At 51.2% G+C, this 17,864-nt stretch overlaps 1 protein-coding gene across 2 annotated transcripts in view; it reads left to right on the top strand.

Moving 5' to 3' along the window:
* Nucleotides 1-9,566: 9,566 nt before the first annotated feature.
* Nucleotides 9,567-17,864, top strand: part of LRRC20 (leucine rich repeat containing 20) — an 84,954-nt gene continuing 76,656 nt past the window's right edge. Inside the window, exons 1-2 of one of the 2 annotated variants that reach the window (XM_038534211.1) lie at nt 9,567-9,664; nt 15,016-15,160. In XM_038534211.1, coding sequence (XP_038390139.1) covers nt 15,079-15,160 — 82 coding nt within the window. In that variant the 5' untranslated portion in view covers nt 9,567-9,664; nt 15,016-15,078. The remainder of the gene's footprint in view (nt 9,665-15,015; nt 15,161-17,864) is intronic. The other variant, XM_038534212.1, reaches the window with a different exon arrangement.

The following is a 17,864-nucleotide window of genomic DNA, read 5'->3' as shown; positions in this document are numbered from 1 at the left end:
GCTCAGAATGTGACCTTAGTTGGGGACTGTATCTTTAAAGAGGCGGTCAGAGTAAAAAGAGGTTGTTAGGGTGGGTTCTAACCCCATATGACAGTGTCCGAGTAAAACAGGGAAATTTGGACAGAGCCAGACAGGCAGGGAGGGAAGGCGATATAAAGGAACAGTGGAAGAAGGTGGCCATCTACAGGCCAAGGAGAGAGGGCTGGAGCAGAGCCTCCCCTCGCAGCCCCCAGAAGGAACCAGTCCTGCAGAACTGCAGAACTGTGTGACAATAAATGCCCATTGTTCAAGTGACCCAGTCTGTGGTACCTTGTTATGGCAGCCCTAGGACACTAACGAGCAGACCATGACACATAGCTTCCTCTGGTTTCAAGGGAGGCAAGGAAAGCAGGTTCTTCATTGTCATATGGCTGCCCCAAACAAAATTGGATTCTTTTGATGAGAAAAGGGAAGGGAGTGGATACTGGAATGGCCACCAATAGCATCTGCCAATATCCTGCAGAGTCAGGAACCGGAAAAACCGATCTACGAGAAAGGGTGAAGAGAATGGACGCATTAATAATTCCCTGGCCCACTGATAAATAAACAGTTTGTTAACAAGCACTCCCTAAGCATGTAGAGTCTCCAGCCCCGTGCCAGGTAGAGGCTCCTTCCGCTGTCAATCTCTGCCCTTCCCTCAAGTAGCTCATAAGTAGACTGCAGACATAAGATCTGTATTAATGAATCATATTTTCCTGGGCCCCAGGAGTCTGAGCATGAGAAACAAGGCTTATTTCTTTGGCTTAGTCCCCACGTACTGAACTGTAGGAAACTCTACCCCAAATCCTTCCCTCAGGCAGACATGCTAATTATTCCCTAGGATCCATTTCCATCTTCTTCTTTTTCATAATAAAATTCACAAGTTTTAACTGAGCACATGATCACTCAGCCATAGATTATAGTCCCAGCCTCCCCCAAGTTAGGTATGGTCACCTGACCAAGTTGGGGCTGTGGCTTTTGAAGGAGAGGGATGCAGGCAATATTTGGGTCATCCCCTTAAAGGCAAAGTGGCTTGCTCTGGATGTTTCCTTTTCTCCAATTCAGAAACTATATAACTTCAGGAGTGGCCTGGGCCCCAGAGGTGGAAGAAGCATATTGAAGATGACATGGGAACTGGCCAGCTTGGTTTTTAGATGACATTTTCAGAACAGAGCTGTCAACCTTCCCTAGGTCACCTGTTTCAGGAGAGAGGGAACGAAATTATTTTATTTAAGTTGAAGTATTTTCTGGTCTTTTTTTACGGTGGGCTCACTGTGTGCTAGTTGATATACTCCCCGAGAATAGAGTAGAGGTGTCCCATGTGTACTTGCATACATAGTGATCTCCAACGCTGTCAGGGGAGGAATACTCTCCACTGTGACATTTCTTCCAAATGCTTTGTTTCCAAGTCCCATAGCAGGCCTGTCTCTGGCTTCCAGTTTTTCAGGAGGAGCCAGGAGCTAGGGGCAGGCCTAGGGCAAGACAAGAACTAAAGAGGCACTCTTAGGCTATGCGAGTATGGGATTGGCAGCAGACAGCGGCTCCTTAAATTTTGCACCCTGAGAGCCTCTGGTACCACCCCCTAGTCTAGGACTGCCAGTAGCCATAGCTTCATTGTGGCTGCCCTCTTTGTCTATGAGGGTTATTCTCCTATCACATGCTTTCAACCAGGGCTGGGGACTGGTGACACTGCCACCTGAGCTCCAGCCCTGGTCTGTCTCTGAAGCTCCTGACTCTACATCCAAGACCTTGTTAGATGGCTCCCAGTAGATGTACCCTTAACTATCTTCTCAACCCTAAATTCTCCTGTTCTTTAGTCACCCCTAGACCCCTATGTCCTTTGTTCCATACAGGGCACAGGCCACTCCCCTGCACTGATCCCTCTCCCACACAGTTTTCTCCTTCATCTCCACATCATTCCAAGTGCTGTCCTGTCTATTCTGGAAGTATCTCTTGCATCTGTTCCTTTTCTGTTCTCTCTCTTTTTTTAAGATTTTATTTATTCATGAGACACAGAGAGGGGGGGTGGGGGCAGAGACACAGACAGAGGGAGAAGCAGGCTCCATGCAGGGAGCCTGACATGGGACTAGATCCCAGGTCTCCAGGATCACGCCCTGGGCTGAAGGCGGCGCTAAACCGCTGTGCCACCCGGGCTGCCCCCTTTTCTGTTCTCTTTACAGCTACCTTAAATCCTTGTCTTTCTCATGTTGCCCACCAACAGGGCTTTGCATGGGACCTTCCAGAATTTGGCCACGATACACGTAGGCTGTGGAATTGGGCTACCTGAGGTTGAATTCTAACTCTACCACTTAGAAGCTACGTGACCTTTGACAAACTCTAACTTCTGTGTGCCTTCATTTCCTAATCTTTAAAATGGGGCTGCTGGCAGTTGAGTGTGTGTAAAGATGGACTAGCAGTTGAGTGTGTGTAAAGATGGACTAGATAATATAAAGCATGTGGTAGAAAAAGTGACATTTTAGGCATGATCCATTATTGTTTCTGTTATTGATATATTTCCAACCATCCTGTGCTCTGTTCCTTCCTTCCAGAGTGTTTCTCTCATCAGGTCACTTCCTTGCCCAGTATGTTTACTCCTCCCTGTGTCTACTCCCTCAGTGGCCCTTCCATGTTGTATCTGGGGTTGGCCCCATTTTGCCAACAGAATGTTTGTACCACTAGCTGGGGCTGGAAAAGTGCTTTCACTATGGGCTTGCCTTTTAGACTGGGCCAGTCCCCCGGGAGGTAAGAGACCATTTGGAGCAGAGGTCCCAGTCTGTTCCCCACTGAGGCCCCTCTGCCAACAGCCTGCTGACTGCCAGATGCAGGAGTGAGGTTGTTCTAGACCATCCGGCCCCAGCTGGGTGCCAGCTGACTGCAGAGCTCAGCCCAGCCAGTTCAGACCAGAACTGCCCAGCTGACCTACAGAATTGTGAGAAATAACACACATTTGTTGCTGTAAGCTGCTAAATTTCAGAGTGGTTTGTTGCAAAGCAAAAGCTAACTGAAATACCCAAGAAGTCAAGTACTACCTTGTCATCCCAGCAGTAAAGGCTCTCACGATGGCTCAATGTACCTTTGCGTACCATTCCCATAGCTCCTTATCCCCTAGGCTGCAGCCAGAGGTGAGCACTTGGCTGTTCCCAGGAATGCTTTATGCTTTCTGGCAGCTAAACCCGTGCTCAATTTGGGCCTCACTCTGGGAGTGCTCTTTCCCTCCCTACTCCTTTCCCTCTCTCATGTCTTCTTGGTCTTCTGTGCCTATTTCAATTCAACTGATCCTTGAAGACTTCTTCAAGTGGTTGGTGGGCCAATCAGGAGCAGCCCATCCTTGAAACCTTTCACTTGATATTGCTGAACTCCTAGTTCTCTGTTGTGGTGGGACAGTTTTTCCCAGAGTGGGACCTATATTCTTGGAGGTCCAAGAGCACTGTTTTGAGAGTGTGATTCCCTTTTTAATTTCTTCCAAGTGTTTTAAATTAACCAAGGCACTGCCATGTCTTTACTATCTGGGTAGCACTTGCTAGCCTCCTTTTTTTTAAAAAAAAAGATCTTATTTATTTGAGAGAGAGAGAGCACAAGCAGCGGAGGGGCAGAGGGAGAGGGAAAAGCAGACTCCCCACTGAGCAGGGAGCCCGGCTGAGAGCTCAGTCCCAGGACCCTGGGACCATAACCTGAGTCAAAGGTAGACACCTAATCTACTGAGCCACCCAGAAGCCCCTAGCCTCCTTTTATTACAAAGAGAACAGCTTCGGGGATCCCTGGGTGGCTCAGTGGTTTCGCGCCTGCCTTTGGCCCAGGGAGTGATCCTGGAGTCCCAGAATTGAGTCCCACGTCAGGCTCCCGGCATGGAGACTGCTTCTCTCTCTTCCTGTGTCTCTGCCTCTCTCTCTCTCTCTCTCTCTGTCTATCATAAATAAGTAAATAATAAATAAATAAATAAATCTTAAAACAAACAAACAAACAAAGAGAACAGCCTCCGGAGCAGGCCTTTAGCAGGCAACAATAATGTTGTTTCATTTTATTCACTTAATTATATTCAAATGTTATTCCAGTTCTATTGGGATATAATTGACATACAGTATTTATTTTTCAGGTTACTTTCTATCTATACCAAATGATATTACTTCCCATTTGTAGTTAGGATATGAAATTTTATTTTTCTTCTTCTTCTTTTTTTTAAGAAAGGAGGGTGTACAGGGGCAGAGTGAATCCCAAGCAGACTCCACACCCAGCATGGAGCCCTATGTGGGGCTCCATCTCACCACCCTGAGATCATGGCCTGAGCCGAAATCAAGAGTTGGACGCTTAACTGACTGAGCTGCCCAGGTGCCCCTAAAGTTTTTTTTAAAGTAAATATTTTTAAGTTAAACCATGAATCAATTTAAAGGAAAACAAAGTAAATGATAGTATCATGTGCTGGTAAATTGTCCAAAAAAAAGTCCTGATTTGGAGCGTGGGCTGATTTCTATGGTATCAACCTTCTAACTGTGCTATTTCCAATGGTCAAGGTGGCACCACTGAATGCAGAGCTGGGAAGAAGTGTGTAGAATGAGCTCTCTGAGTCTGCACAGACAGCTCAAGCTCATCACCAGGTGGGCTCAGGTACAGCAGATGTCAGCAATGACTGAAGCTTGAGAAACATGTATTAAAGTCACTTTTTGTGTGAATCTTTTTTGTCATAGCAGAGTGCTTTTGTGTCTTGAAGGTATTGCCTGCTTCCTGTTCCTTTTTGTGAACCTTGCAGTACTGGAGAGATCCCTACAGTGGGTACCTGTGACCAAGTTGAAAATCTGGAAGAGGGACTGAGTGAATTGCTCTTCTGCATAGGATGACAGTGACTTGGAGTGACTTTGAGTTCCTGCCTGTTGCTAACTCAGCTCCAGACAGAGTCACAGCTCCAGGCGGAAGACTCAGGAGGACACAGGTTGATGCATAGGACCCGGCTCATGCATGTCAATAGGACTTCATATTTTGTTTCTACCCGAATGTACTTTTCCATCAAGGGGTGTACGATAAGGACAAATACGAGGAGACTACAATAGAAAAGGAGAGATTTGGGCAGCCCTGGTGGTGCAGCGGTTTAGCGCTGCCTTTGGCTCAGGGCGGGATCCTGGAGACCCAGGGTCGAGTCCCGTGTCGAGCTCCCTGCATGGAGCCTGCTTCTCCCTCTGCCTGTGTCTCTGCCTCTCTTTCTCCCTCTGAATAAATAAATAAATCTTAAAAAAAAAAAAAAGAAAAGGAGAGATTTAAGGCCTTGTATTAGTTTTCTAGGGCTGCTCTAACCAAGTGCCACAAATGTCTCACAGTTCTGGGAGCTGGAAGTCTGAAATCAAGGTGCTGGCAGGACTGGTTCCTTCTGAGGCTGAGGGAGGATCTCTTCTAGGCCTCAGTCCTTGGCTTGTAGATGACCCTCTTCTCTGTGTGTCTCTTCACACTTCCCTTTACTCATATTTATCTGTGTCTAAATTTCCCCTTTTTACAAGGACACTAGTCATATTGGACTAGAATCCACCTTAATGATGTCTTTTTAATTTGATTACCTCTGTAAAGACCCTATCTTGGGATCCCTGGGTGGCGCAGTGGTTTCGTGCCTGTCTTTGGCCCAGGGCGCCATCCTGGAGACCTGGGATCGAATCCCATGTCGGGCTCCCGGTGCATGGAGCCTGCTTCTCCCTCTGCCTGTGTCTCTGCCTCTCTCTGTGTGTGTGTGACTATCATAAATAAATAAATAAAAATCTTTAAAAAAAAAAAAGACCCTATCTTGAAATAAGATCACAGTGTGGGATCCTAGGGGTTGGGACTCTAACATACCTTTATTGGGGGATATAAGTCAACACACAACAGGCCTTGAGACTGATTCCAGTAATTTTTTTTTCATTCATTTGAAATAGACAGACAGAAGGAGCATCAGCAGGGGAAGGGACAGAGGGAGAGAGAGAAGCAGACTCACCGCTGAGCAGGGAGCCCGATGCAGGGCTGATCCCAGGACCCTGGGTTCATGACCTGAGCCAAAGGCAGATGCTTAACCATCTGAGCCACCCAGGCGCCTCTGATTCTAGTCATTTTTTATGGGAAGTAGACCCCATTCGGGCTCTTAGTCAGTGGAGTTGAGCTGCTGGCTTTGACCACAGGATACTGTCCCTTCCACAAGTATCCTGAGAATTTATCCTGCTTGGCAAGGGGCAGACCCTCAGGAAGTAGCCAGATAACAAGTTGCCATGGCACAAAGGTTTTCCTATTCTGCAGGCAGCTGCAAGGCTTTCAGGAAATCAACAGGGGCTGTGTTCAAGCTCTGGCAAATAAGCTTCTCTCTGTTTATAGGTGAAGGTGTATGACTTCCATCTCATGTGACCAGGCCTCCAAAGATGCTCTGTTTAGGAGCAGGAGCCTGTGTGGAGCCCACAGAACTTCTTCACCGAGAAGCTTCAGTGGGGTTTTCTCTTGCACAGCCCTGTCCTCCTGATCCTCTTGTTTGTTATTCTGAAACTGAAGGTGGCAATGGATATCTTGTGAGTGAGAGAATTTTGCTTGTTGACTATGTTGAATGAGATCAGGAAATATCACGATTGAAAATCTTAGCACCATGTTAAATATTGACTGAGCATCCACTATGTGCCGGGTGTCTTGGGAATACTTATTGAGCACTGCAGTCAGTTGCAAAACTAGCCTTGATTCTCGCTACTCATTCCTGTATTCATGTTCCTTGCGATATGACTTTGCTGCTCCTACCATCAGAAGATGGAGTCTATTTCCCCACCCTTGGACCTGGGTTGGACTTGTGACTTGGTTTAGTCTTGACTATGGAAGTGATGTAGTGCCAGTTTTGAGCCCAGACCTTTAGAGACTTTGTGTGATTCCAGTCTTGCTCTTGGAACCGCACAGCTCCAAGTGAACCAGCCCGGGCTAGCCTGCTGGTGGAAGAGAGACATGTAACCCTGTTACCTCAGTTGGCAGCTATCCATCTCCCCAGAAGCAGTGGCTTCTGGCTGCCTAGCTACTGATGCCAGCTGTATGAGGGAGTCCAGCTGAGACCAGAAGAACTGCCCAGCTGAGCCCAACCTAAAATACTGACCCATAAAATCATAAGCTAAATAAATATCTATTATTTTAAGACACTTCTGGGGTGCCTGGGTGGCTCAGTTGGTTAAGCGTCTGTTGATTTTGGCTCAGGTCATGATCTCAGGGTCATGAGATCAAGCCTCACATTGGGCTCTGGGCTGGGTATGGAGCCAACTTAAAATATTCTCTCTCCCTCTACTCCTCCCTCAGGCCCTTAAATAAATAAATAAATAAATAAATAAATTTATGCACTTTGGGGTGTTTCATGATGCAGGAAAAGAAGGTGCTTACTATGTGCCAAGCTGTGGTTGATCTGAAAAGAGGCAGAGTCTTGGGAGAAAAGACACGTGCAGAGATGGCATAGTAATGGGCACAGTGCAATAAGTGTTCTGGAGAAGCAAACGCACTAGCAACAGTAGATGTGGCATCTGAGCTGGGCAGGAGTCCTGTCTATGTGGAGGTGGGGAATCCAGGATGAAATTCCTGGGAGAGAGGACTGGGTATGATAAGGCGTGAATGTGAGATGCCTCAGGGTGGGGCCGTCAGTCAGTGGTCTTTACTGAGCCCTTACTACGTGTACAGAAGCGTTGGACTGGCGATCTCAAGTCTGCTTATGGCCCGGCGGGGAAGAGAAGTCATCCATCTGTGGAAATTGGACAGAGATATAAGGCTATTTCTTTTTCCTTTTTTTTTTTTTTTTTTAAGTAAGCTCTACTTCCAACATGGGGCTGGAACTCACAGCCCAGTGATTAAGAGTCACATGCTGTACTGACCGAGCCAAGCAGGCACTCAGTAAGGGTGGGTTTAAGTGACACAAAGTGGCAGGGTCCACTTTGTCCAGAGAAGGATCTTGGCTTGGGCAGAACAGGGTTTGATCCGTCTGTTATTTATATCTGGTACCTGGTATATATGTGGCAGGGATAGAGCAAAGATGAGGTTAGGGAAAGGCTTCCATTGATAGTCCTCCTGGGAAGGAGTCAGAAAACATGGATGCTCAGACATCCGCCTGAGTGGTAACCCCTTGAGGGCAGGGTCTGTGTCTAATTGATCTTGGAATACCCCAAGACACGGGACGTTGCATAAACGGGGCATTCAGGTTTAAAGACTTTCTTGCAGGTGGTTTTCATCCCCTTCCCTGTATTCCTACTTACCATCATATTAGTTCCCTAGGGCTGTGATAACAAATTGCCACACACTGTGTCACTTAAAAGAAATATATTTTCTCATAGTTCTGGAGGCTGGAAGTGCAAAACCAAGGTGTTTGCGGAGTTGTTTCCTTTCTTGTCTCTGCCTAGCTTTGGGTCCTTGCCTACACAGTCCTTGGGATTCCTTGTGGCTTATAGGCACATCACTACCATCTCTGCCTTGGTCTTCTGAGTCCCTTCTCCTTGTGTGTCTGTGTCTCTTCTCATCAGAACACCACGTACATCCTACTCCAGCATGAACTTATCTCTTTTTTTTTTAAGATTTTTAAAATTTATTTATTCACAAGACACACAGAGAGAGAGGCAGAGGAAGAAACAAGCTCCCCTTGGGGAGCCCAATTCGGGACTCGATCCCAGGACCTGGGATCACACCCTGAGCGGAAAGCAGATGCTCTGCCTGAGCAGACCCAGGTGTCCCTGGTATGAGCTTCTCTCTGCAATGACCGTATTTCCAAATAAGGTCACATTCTTAGGTACTGGGGGTTAAGAGTTCAAGATACCTCTTTTAGGGGAGACCATTCAACCCATAACATCCCTCAGGACCCAGGGGAATGTGTGTTCCTTATCCGACTGCCCTAATACCCAGAGACAGAATTAGGACTCCTGCATATTTAAGACACGCTTCTGTTTATTAGAGCATTAGACATGTTCGTCGTCACGGGCTGAGCCCGGGGCCTGGCCTCTTTTGAGCTCTCCAAAGTGCCTTGGAAAGGGGTAGATGGTGAGCTCTTCATAAATGAAGCAAGCCCTGCGAAGCAGCCCCCCTTCCATAAGCGGACGTGCTCTCAGCACTGTGCGAAACATTCCCTGTAGTAGTCCTCGCAATGACTCCTGTAAAGTATTTATGCGTTGTCACTCCTCTTTTATAGTGGAGAATGTTGGGATTTAGGGAGGCGAGAGAGCTCTAAACCTGAACTGGCGCCCGAAGGCATCCCATGAAGTTCCCCATCCCCCACCTTCACATCTCCCAAAGTACCCCTGATCTGGCTAATTCGGCTCTCTTCCCTTGAGAACCTGGAGCCCCACTCAGTCCTACTGCCCCCGGGATCTGTGCGGCGCGTTCGGGTCCACACGTCCGCCCTCCCGAGCCGCGTCCGTCCCGCAGCCGCACACAAAGCGGATCCACCCTGCGCACGAGAGCGCGCTGTCCGGTTCTCCGCGCGGGCAGCTCCCGGGCGCGGCGGGAGGCCCGGAGCGCTGATTGGCTGCGCGCGGCCCCGGCCCGATGCTGGCGCGGCGATTGGCCGAGCGGCCCCGCGCGCCCCGCCCCGCCCCGCCCCGCCCCGCCCCGCCCCGCTCCGGCGCGAGGCTGTTGCATGGGCGCCGCCGGCGGCGGAGGGAGCGTGAGTGCGCTGCGCAGGGCGCTGGGAGGCTTTGTCGCTGTAAGTGGAGCCGAAAGCGGCCTGCATCGGGGCCCACGCTGCGCGCCCCGCAAAGTAGCCGCAGGCTGAGGCCGAGGCCGAGGCTGGAGGGCCGGGGGCGCGGGGATGGCAGCGCCCCGGTCCTGCAGCGGCCCCTCCCCTCCCCCAGGTCACCGGGTGGAAAGGGCAGCGGTGCGTCAGCCGCGGCTTCCGCAGCGCCCCGGGGCCCGGAGCCCGGAGCCTGGAGCCCGGGAACGCGCCGGCTCCTGCTCGCGTCCACTGTCGCTGGACCCGGCCGGCCGCGGGGTGGGCGCGGCGGCGGCAGGGAGTGGGGAGCCCGGGGGCGCGGGCCGGGCCTCCGCCTCCGCCCCGCGGGAGGTGCGGCCGAAGCAGCGCTGTCCGGGCTCGCTCCCGCCCTGGGAGCACGTGCCCCGGCCCTCCGCGCTGCCCGCGTTCGCCCCTCTCCCCGCTTTATTGCCCCCAGTCCCCGCCTGCCGCGCGAGCGGAGGCCCGGCGGCGAGGAGCCATTGGCTGCGGGCTCGGGGGTGGGTAGACGCGGGAGGCGGGCCCCTTGCGCGCGGCGCGGAGACCCTGGCCCGCCCCGCCCCGCCCCGCCGCGCCTTCCCGGGAGGCGCTGCCGGGCGCCTGGAGCGGAGGGAGCGGAGCGCGCGGCGCTGCGAACCCCAAGGCCCAAACCCAGGCGCCAGCCCGTCCGCTCGCGCCCCAGCGGCTGCTCTCCCTGGGGTGAAAAAGTGGGTCAGCTCTGCCCAGGTCTCGAGGGCTTTCGGGGCTACTTGGATACCGTCCAGCTTCCGCCGCTCCCCTTCCCCACCTGCTCCCCCCACCTGGCCTGGCCTGAAGGACCCGCAGGAGCCAGCGGTCGGGGAGCTTGCACACATGGCTCGGGAGGCTCGAGTTGCCCTTCGGAGCGGATGCCAGGCTCTAAAGTTCCCAAGGGACCACAACAGTAACTAAATATAGGAGCAGCTGGTGCGGACGGGGTGTCGCAGCAGCTCCTTTGCACAGATCTCGAGGCTCCAGATAAGGTGGAGTTCTCACGAGTGAGGACAGGAGCTCCAGCAGGGGGCTGCAGTCAGGGTTTAGGCAGAAATCACCCCAACTCCAGCCTCGTTTCCGGATGAAACTAGGTTATAGATCCAGAAGGGCCTATCGCCAAGCTCCCACAGAGGAAGGCAGCTTTTCTGGCATTCAGTTGATGATATCCTAACTTACTGTCTGTACCTGTCACCTATGCATTTTGTGGGAAGTGCTTAACATTTGCAAAGACTCTGCTCAAAAGTTCTATATCATTTACTTGTCAAAACAACTCAACAAGGTAGGTGGTATTTCCATTTTACAGATGGCGCTGCTCACAAACACCTGGATAACTTTCCAAACTGGCCTTAGGCTGCTGCCCTCCGAAAACTTCCCCTAGCTGCCGGCAGAGAAACAGAGGACAGAGTTAGGGGAGTGCCTACAGCCCCCTCCCCCAGTAACCTGGGGACAGATTGGCTACCTGTCTGCCTCTTTCTCTCATCTCTTTGGGTCCCTCTGCTCAGATATGTCATATCTGTCCCTTTATACAGAGGGAATACACGCTCCTTCCAGTTGGCATCACAGCCCTACTAGCATCTAGCTCATTCTTTGTCTTGTCACTAAGTTTCTCCTGGTTGGGGGAACCTCATTCTGGCTCATGCCCCATCTCTATAACTCTGCTCCCCTGGGTGGCCCTTCTAGAAGGTGCCCAGGAGATGTTTGTTGGATTTAAACATTTCCTGAGGCTATGATGTCCACTCTGAGGAAAGGGGAGTTGGGGATGTATAGAGAGGGATGTGTTGCTGGGGCAGCAGCAGTGTGAATATGGCTTTGGATCCTGTGCTGAAGGATCTCTAGGATTTGGAGCACTTGCTTTGAAATTAGCTAAGGCTTCCCTGCAGTCCCTTGGGGGACATTCTCTGACTTTCTTCTGCTATGGACTTTGCCTGTGGGTTTGGCCAGATGCCTCAAGGAGCCCAACACTTGCGTCTGTGGTGTTACCCTGGAGCCCTGTAGTTGGCTTCTGGTTCCAGGAGGGCTCTTTCAGGGACCCAATCCAGACTCCTGTCATCCTGTTTGTTCTTCCCTCAGTCTGGCACCCCCCTACCCCATCTTGGGCCTTCTACCCCATGCGGCCCTGCCATGCTCCTCTCTCACTGCCCTGACTGTGCCAGAGTGACCAGCCTTTGTTGTCTGACCTCAGAGAGGGACAGCCAGCTGGACTGTAGGAAGGAATTCTCCCTTGGGAGGGAAGGAGTAGTGTTAGGTGAAGTGAGGTGGTGTCCTGGCCAATTAGTGAGGGTGGCGATTTTAGGCAGAAGGTAGTTCTAGGGGGTCTAGGGCCCATCTGTGAGGTACCCAGAGCATCCTCTGGGATTTAAGTCCGTCTAGTCTGGCTGTCAGATTGCTCCTGTTCCTGCTCTGATGTCCATTCTCTGACCCACACCATAGAGTGTCTTTGCTTGCCACCAGGGGTGAGATTTTTAATTTGATTAGTTATCATCAGTGGGCTCTATCCCTAAGATCCTCCTGCCCTGCTCCCCCTACCCCCCAACCTGGTGACAGCTAGTAGAATTGTAAGCATAGTGCCTGGCTGAAAGTCATCAGCCCAGACAGTCCCACTTAGGGTTATTAAAACAGACCCTGGGCAGCTTGGAGATCTATCTTTCCCTTGTGCAGGGAGGACAGGATTGCCTCAGTGATGTTTCCTAAAAAGCTGTCCATCGGAATCACAAGTCAGAGCTTTTTCCTGTGTTTCTATCCTCTTTATTCTTATATGCCCTATACCTAGTAGCTGCTCAGTACATGTTTGTGGTTATTGATAAGTAATGGAGATAGGGCAAGGAAGGAGCATGGTGTAGTAGGAAGAAGACTAGGCTGGGAGTTAGGAGACCCAGGGTTTTTGTTTCCCATCTAAGCTCATTTATCTCCCCTCTTGGGGTTCAGTTTTCCCATTCACAGGGATAAGCCACCAAGATCCCAGCAACATTGCTGTGCCCTAGACTTTGGGGATGGTCCTAAGGGCAGCATGGTGGAGGTGTTGGGTTTAGTTTGCCATAATCATCACTATTCCCTACTTTCTTATCCTGGCCTACCTCATACAAGTTGTCTACTTAACACCATTAGGCATTTGACTATATGACCCTTCTTATTTAAACGGTATCTTAGATTTATTATGAGAGTCCACATTGACTTGTATTTAGATTTGAAACCCAAATGATGGCTGTTGATCATCATCACCATTGCGGTATCCTAACTAGGCATTTATATTCAGCTTATGGTGTAAAGTGCTGGGAGAAAGCACAGTATAGATCCGCTCCCTGTGCCAAGCTGCCCACAGGCCAATTAGGGAGACAAGTATATTTATTTTAAAAAGCTCATAAACAACCCAAGTGGCTTGTACTAAGTCTGTAAGTGGTGCTGAAACTCAGAGGGAGGAGAAAACACTGAGAGATGAGGCAATCAGGGAAGACTTCCTGGAGATGGCAAAGGAAATCCTAGTCATTCCTTAAAGATGAGTACATGTTCCACTGAGTTATTTGTTTGAAGTCACATGGGTATGAAACTGGGTTCAGGGGCCAGTGTCCTGTCTGCATGTGTACCGTTTTATCCTCCTTTTTTTCTTTTTTTTAAATATTTTATTTATTTATTCATGAGAGAGAATGAGAGGCAGAGGAAGAAGCAGGCTCCCTGTGGGGAGCCTGATGCAGGACTCGATTCCAGGACTCCAGGATCACGCCCTGAGCCGAAGGCAGATGCTCAACTGCTGAGCCACCCGGGTGCCCCCTGTTTTATCCTCGACTAGAATCTGTTGAGACCTACATGTCCTGGGCCCTGGCCTGGAAAGATATAAATATTTTTGTTCAACCCTCATGTGAATTCAGTGAGATGGATATTACTAGACCTCCACTCAGATGAAGAGACTACAGATCAGAGTAGTTAAAAAGCTTTCCCAGGCTCCTGAACTAGCAAATGGCAGAGTTGGGCACTAGGCTTGTCTTCAAAAACCCAGACTGTTTCCACCGCACTGAGTGTCTCAAGTCTTGAGTGTCAGCCTCTGTGGGGAGATACACCCACATATTCACCGCTAACACGCTCAGCACATGGGTGGGTTTGACTAGCCGGGGCAGCCTTGTCTGCCCCACCTGTGTCGTTGAGCACGTTTGGACTTCTACGTGGTATCTATTAGCAGCACCGAGTACTACCCTCACCCCCTTCTTTCTGTCCTCCCGTTCTTTGGCCTCTGACCCTCAGAATGAGCGCATTAGAGCTCCCTGAGCCATTTTTGAAGCTGGGATTGGGATCCAGAGGCAAAAAAGAGTCCTGACCTTGGCCCTAAGTTCATTCTGTCCCCGGGGTGCTGCGGCCTTGTGGGCGACTCTCGTAAAGAGGTGATGGCTGGATATGGAGCTGGGCTGTTAACATTGTTGCCAGTGACTCACTTTGACCTTGGCCAGGTATCTAGTCCCTCTCTGTGCCTCAGTTTCCTTCTCTGTAATAAACAGGGAGTTGGAGACATTTCTAGAGTCCCTCATGTCTTTAACACCAAATAACTTTGATTGTGTTCCTCACCTGTCTTGAAGCCTTTTCTCCCCCAGGGATCCAATTTCCCTTCTCTCCTTTCCTTGCCCTGCCCCCGCCCCCTTCTCCCTCTGGGTCTGGCAGATAAACTCTGCACCAGGCTGATCGTCAGGTCTGCGGCCTAAAACTGTAATCAACCTGTAGCCTTCCCTCCATGTTGACAGGTAGGAAGGGAATTCTTAGAGACCCCCCACCCCTATCCCACCCCTTGCCTGTGAGCTCTGACCTGGCAGGCTGGCTGGATTTGCCTCTGTGCCCCCACTTCCCAGCACACAGAAGGTGCCTGGCAGAGGTGGGTGAGATGAACCGGGGCTGGAGGACTTGTCTGTGTGTGTATGGACAGGGCAGCCGCCCAGAGGCTGTAGGATGGAGGGACACGCATCTCCCCCCTGCGGTTGGCTGTTCTCTGCCTCTTCCCTGCTGCTCCACCTGTTAAGTGAGTCACAGGCGGCACACACCTGAGTCCTCACACACACCTGGCCGCTGTTTGAAGCGCTTGCCCTGAGTCTGGTGAGGTCACGAGTGGATCACCCAGGAAAGTGGTTAGGCTGGGCTGCCCCGACCCTCTGATGGGCAGATTGGCTGCTCCAAAGGCCAAGCTGTACGTGGCCTGGTCTCCGGGCCTCTTGGAAGAAAGTGAGTGGCTTGGGGCTCTCCCTGAAGGCTTCCTGCAGCCTGGGTCCCTGGGGAGGACAGATTCAGGGGCATTTCTCTGGCTGGCGGGTGGGCGCTTCATGGCCCTGTGTCTTCCCCAGGCACAGGCCCCCTTGTGAGCAGCAGACCGGCCTGGTGGCTGGCAGCAGGACCCCCTCGCCTGCATGCTGAAGAAGATGGGTGAGGCTGTGGCCAGAGTTGCAAGGAAGGTCAACGAGACCGTGGAGAGCGGCTCTGATACCCTGGGTGAGTGAGGGCAGGGCGCCCCTCAGGCAGCATGTGATATCAGTGTCGATGTGGATTAAAAGAGAAGAGTGTTGGTGTGTCCCCTCCACACCAGGAGAAGTGTTTTATGGAGTTTTATCGCACTTGTGCTTGGTTTTCGCCTAAGAAAATAGGCGAAACCAAAATAGGCTGCGTAAGACCTATTTCTTATTATGGGTCACAGTCAGAGAGGTTTGAAAAACATTGAGCGAGGGCTTCCATCTGCTGGGAGCCTGTCTGCACTGCCACTGACTCTGAGTGTGTGTGCCCTTGGTCCAGGTGACAAAAGCTGGCACTGCCGAGTAGCCCCAGGTACCAGGCCCTGTGCAGGTGCCTCGTGAGTGTTGCCATATTGAATCTTCAGCGCGGCCTCGTGATAGAGGAGACCCACCAAGCATGACTAACCTTGATCTTCAGATGAGGCGATGGAGGGTCAGAGGCAAAGTGGGCTTTTTCCAGGTCACCCAGCCTGGAGGCCCCTTTTCACTACATTGCTTTCCTTGAATTGCATCCTGTATGTTTTTTGCTTTCACTTGGTCGTAGCATTTTAGCCCATACAGCTATGCCAAGCCTTCAAGCATCTGAGCAAACCATCCTATTTAATTGAATTCAACAGATACTTATTGACCATTCGCATGTGCAAGGATTGCGTGTGTACGTGTGTCTCACCCGCTGGAATGTGTGTACCCCCTTAGAACCATTAGCATGTTGTGGGAACCCAGAGCGAGGGGAGCACCATCTCACCTTGGGGATGATTGCGTAGATAGGGTGGGATTTGAATGGGGACTTTGGCACACAGAGAGGAATTCCACAGGAGGGTAGGGATGTGTGTGTGTGCCCGTGTGCGTTTGTGTCTGTCTCTCCAAGGAGCATTTCCATGGAGGTTATTGCCTGACCAAAGATCCAGAGACTGGGAAGATAGAATATTTCTGTGAACAGCCATTGGTCAGGTGTGTCTGGGGCTACTGGGCAGGGGTGGTGGCCCAGAAAGTGGAGGGGCACTCAGCCTTCAAGATGAGCTTGGTCACCACCTCTTTCAGGAAGCCCTCAGCTCTACACCATTCACCCCTCGCTCCTTTCCTCCTCTATGTAACATTCCCTCGGTGTCCCTAGAGGGCAGGGACTTTTGCCCCCACCCCCCACCCCAAGAGCTGTGTTAGGTACTTTGTAAGCACATAGCATTTGGTGAACTGGGTGGGCTAAAGCGAGAGAAGCATCTTCCTCTGCCAGCGGACAAACTTGAAGGTTGTCTTTGGTTTTGGAGGGAAGTTTCTGGGGGATGCCTTCAGCTGGTGAGCGAATGGCCATGGGCCCTCAGGAAAAGAACTCTGGAATCTTGTGCTGGTTACTGATGTTTTCATGCTTAGCCCAGTGTTCAGAGCTCTCTACCACTCATACGGCCTGGATTCGAATCCCCACTCTGCACCAACTAGGCCACTATCTTAGCAGGTAGCTTAACTTCTAACTGAACCTGGGTTCTCTGTGTCTGTAATGGGGATGGTAACTGTGCCTATCTCATCAAGAGAACGGGGATGTCTGTAAGGCACTGGCCTTCCCAGTTCAGTGAATGGCAGCTGTTACTGTCTCACCTCCAGGGGCTGGGGGTGGCACCGAAGTCCTGCTCTGCCACAAACATACCTCCTCCAGGGTCAGCTGGCCACCTGGCTGGATCTCTTCATGTTGTTTTCAAATGGGGAGCTCAGTGCAAATCAACAAGTCTCTGCAGGGTATAACATACCCCTGCCTTAAAATGTTGCAGGGAGGAAGACACAGGTGCAGCGCGGCCTCGTCCACATGTCTCATGGGGGCAAGGATGGAGGAGCAACATTTTGACCTCCTGGGGCTGTTGTTGCTAGATAAAGGACTCTAGGAGGCAGTAGTGAGGAGGCTGGGGCCCCAGGAAGCTGCGCAGTTGCCACTGTGACATGGAGAAGGGGATGGGGGAATGGGGGATGGCACGCAGCAGGTAGGGAACCTGGAAAGCTGCATGGAGTCTAGACTTAAATGTCTGTGGACCGGAGATTACAGTTCTCTCCAGGCCAGGTGAGGAATTTCTGGAACTGAAGCGGAGCTGCCCTGCTGCCGGGGTGCAGTGTGTAAGGGGTCTAAGGTGGGGTGTGCTGTGACCAGTTCCTTTGTCGTGCCTAGGGCTGTGCCCACTGAAGAACCCAAAGGCAGGCCTCTGTCATCCTGCCTGGCCACTGCTGTACTAGGATTGGAACCCTGGCTGTCCAGTGCCAGGGCTCAGGCAGGCCCTTTCCACACCACGCTGTCCTGGGGTGGGGGCACGGATGGTTGCCAAGCCCCAGGGTTGTGAGCACTGTAAAGCTTTAGCCAGCTTTGGAGAGGAATTCATCCTTTTAGTCCTGGATGTCTTGATTAGAGCTCGAAACTTTCACAGGGACGTCTTTAAAGTTAGAGCACATTGATGGGGGCCTACCTACCTCTTCAGTGCCCAGTGAAGAAGCAAAATGCCAGACCATGCCACTATGGGCACCCTGTAGTCCTGACCCTTTGGCAAGTGGAGTTTACTGAGCTTATGCAATCTGAGGGGTCTGGGGGTCTGAGCTCTCTGTATTGAGCATCTGGTGTGTGCAAAGTGCTGGGGGGCTCCCTTGGGCTATGTGCAATAGAGTTCTGGATGTGAGACCAGCCTACCACTGTGGGATACAGAGCAGTGAGTGAC

This window comes from Canis lupus, chromosome 4 (genome assembly GCF_011100685.1).
Source record: "Canis lupus familiaris isolate Mischka breed German Shepherd chromosome 4, alternate assembly UU_Cfam_GSD_1.0, whole genome shotgun sequence".
Lineage (NCBI taxonomy): Eukaryota > Metazoa > Chordata > Mammalia > Carnivora > Canidae > Canis > Canis lupus.
Note: the sequence above shows the minus strand (reverse complement) of the source record. Positions and strands in the feature narration are given on the sequence as shown.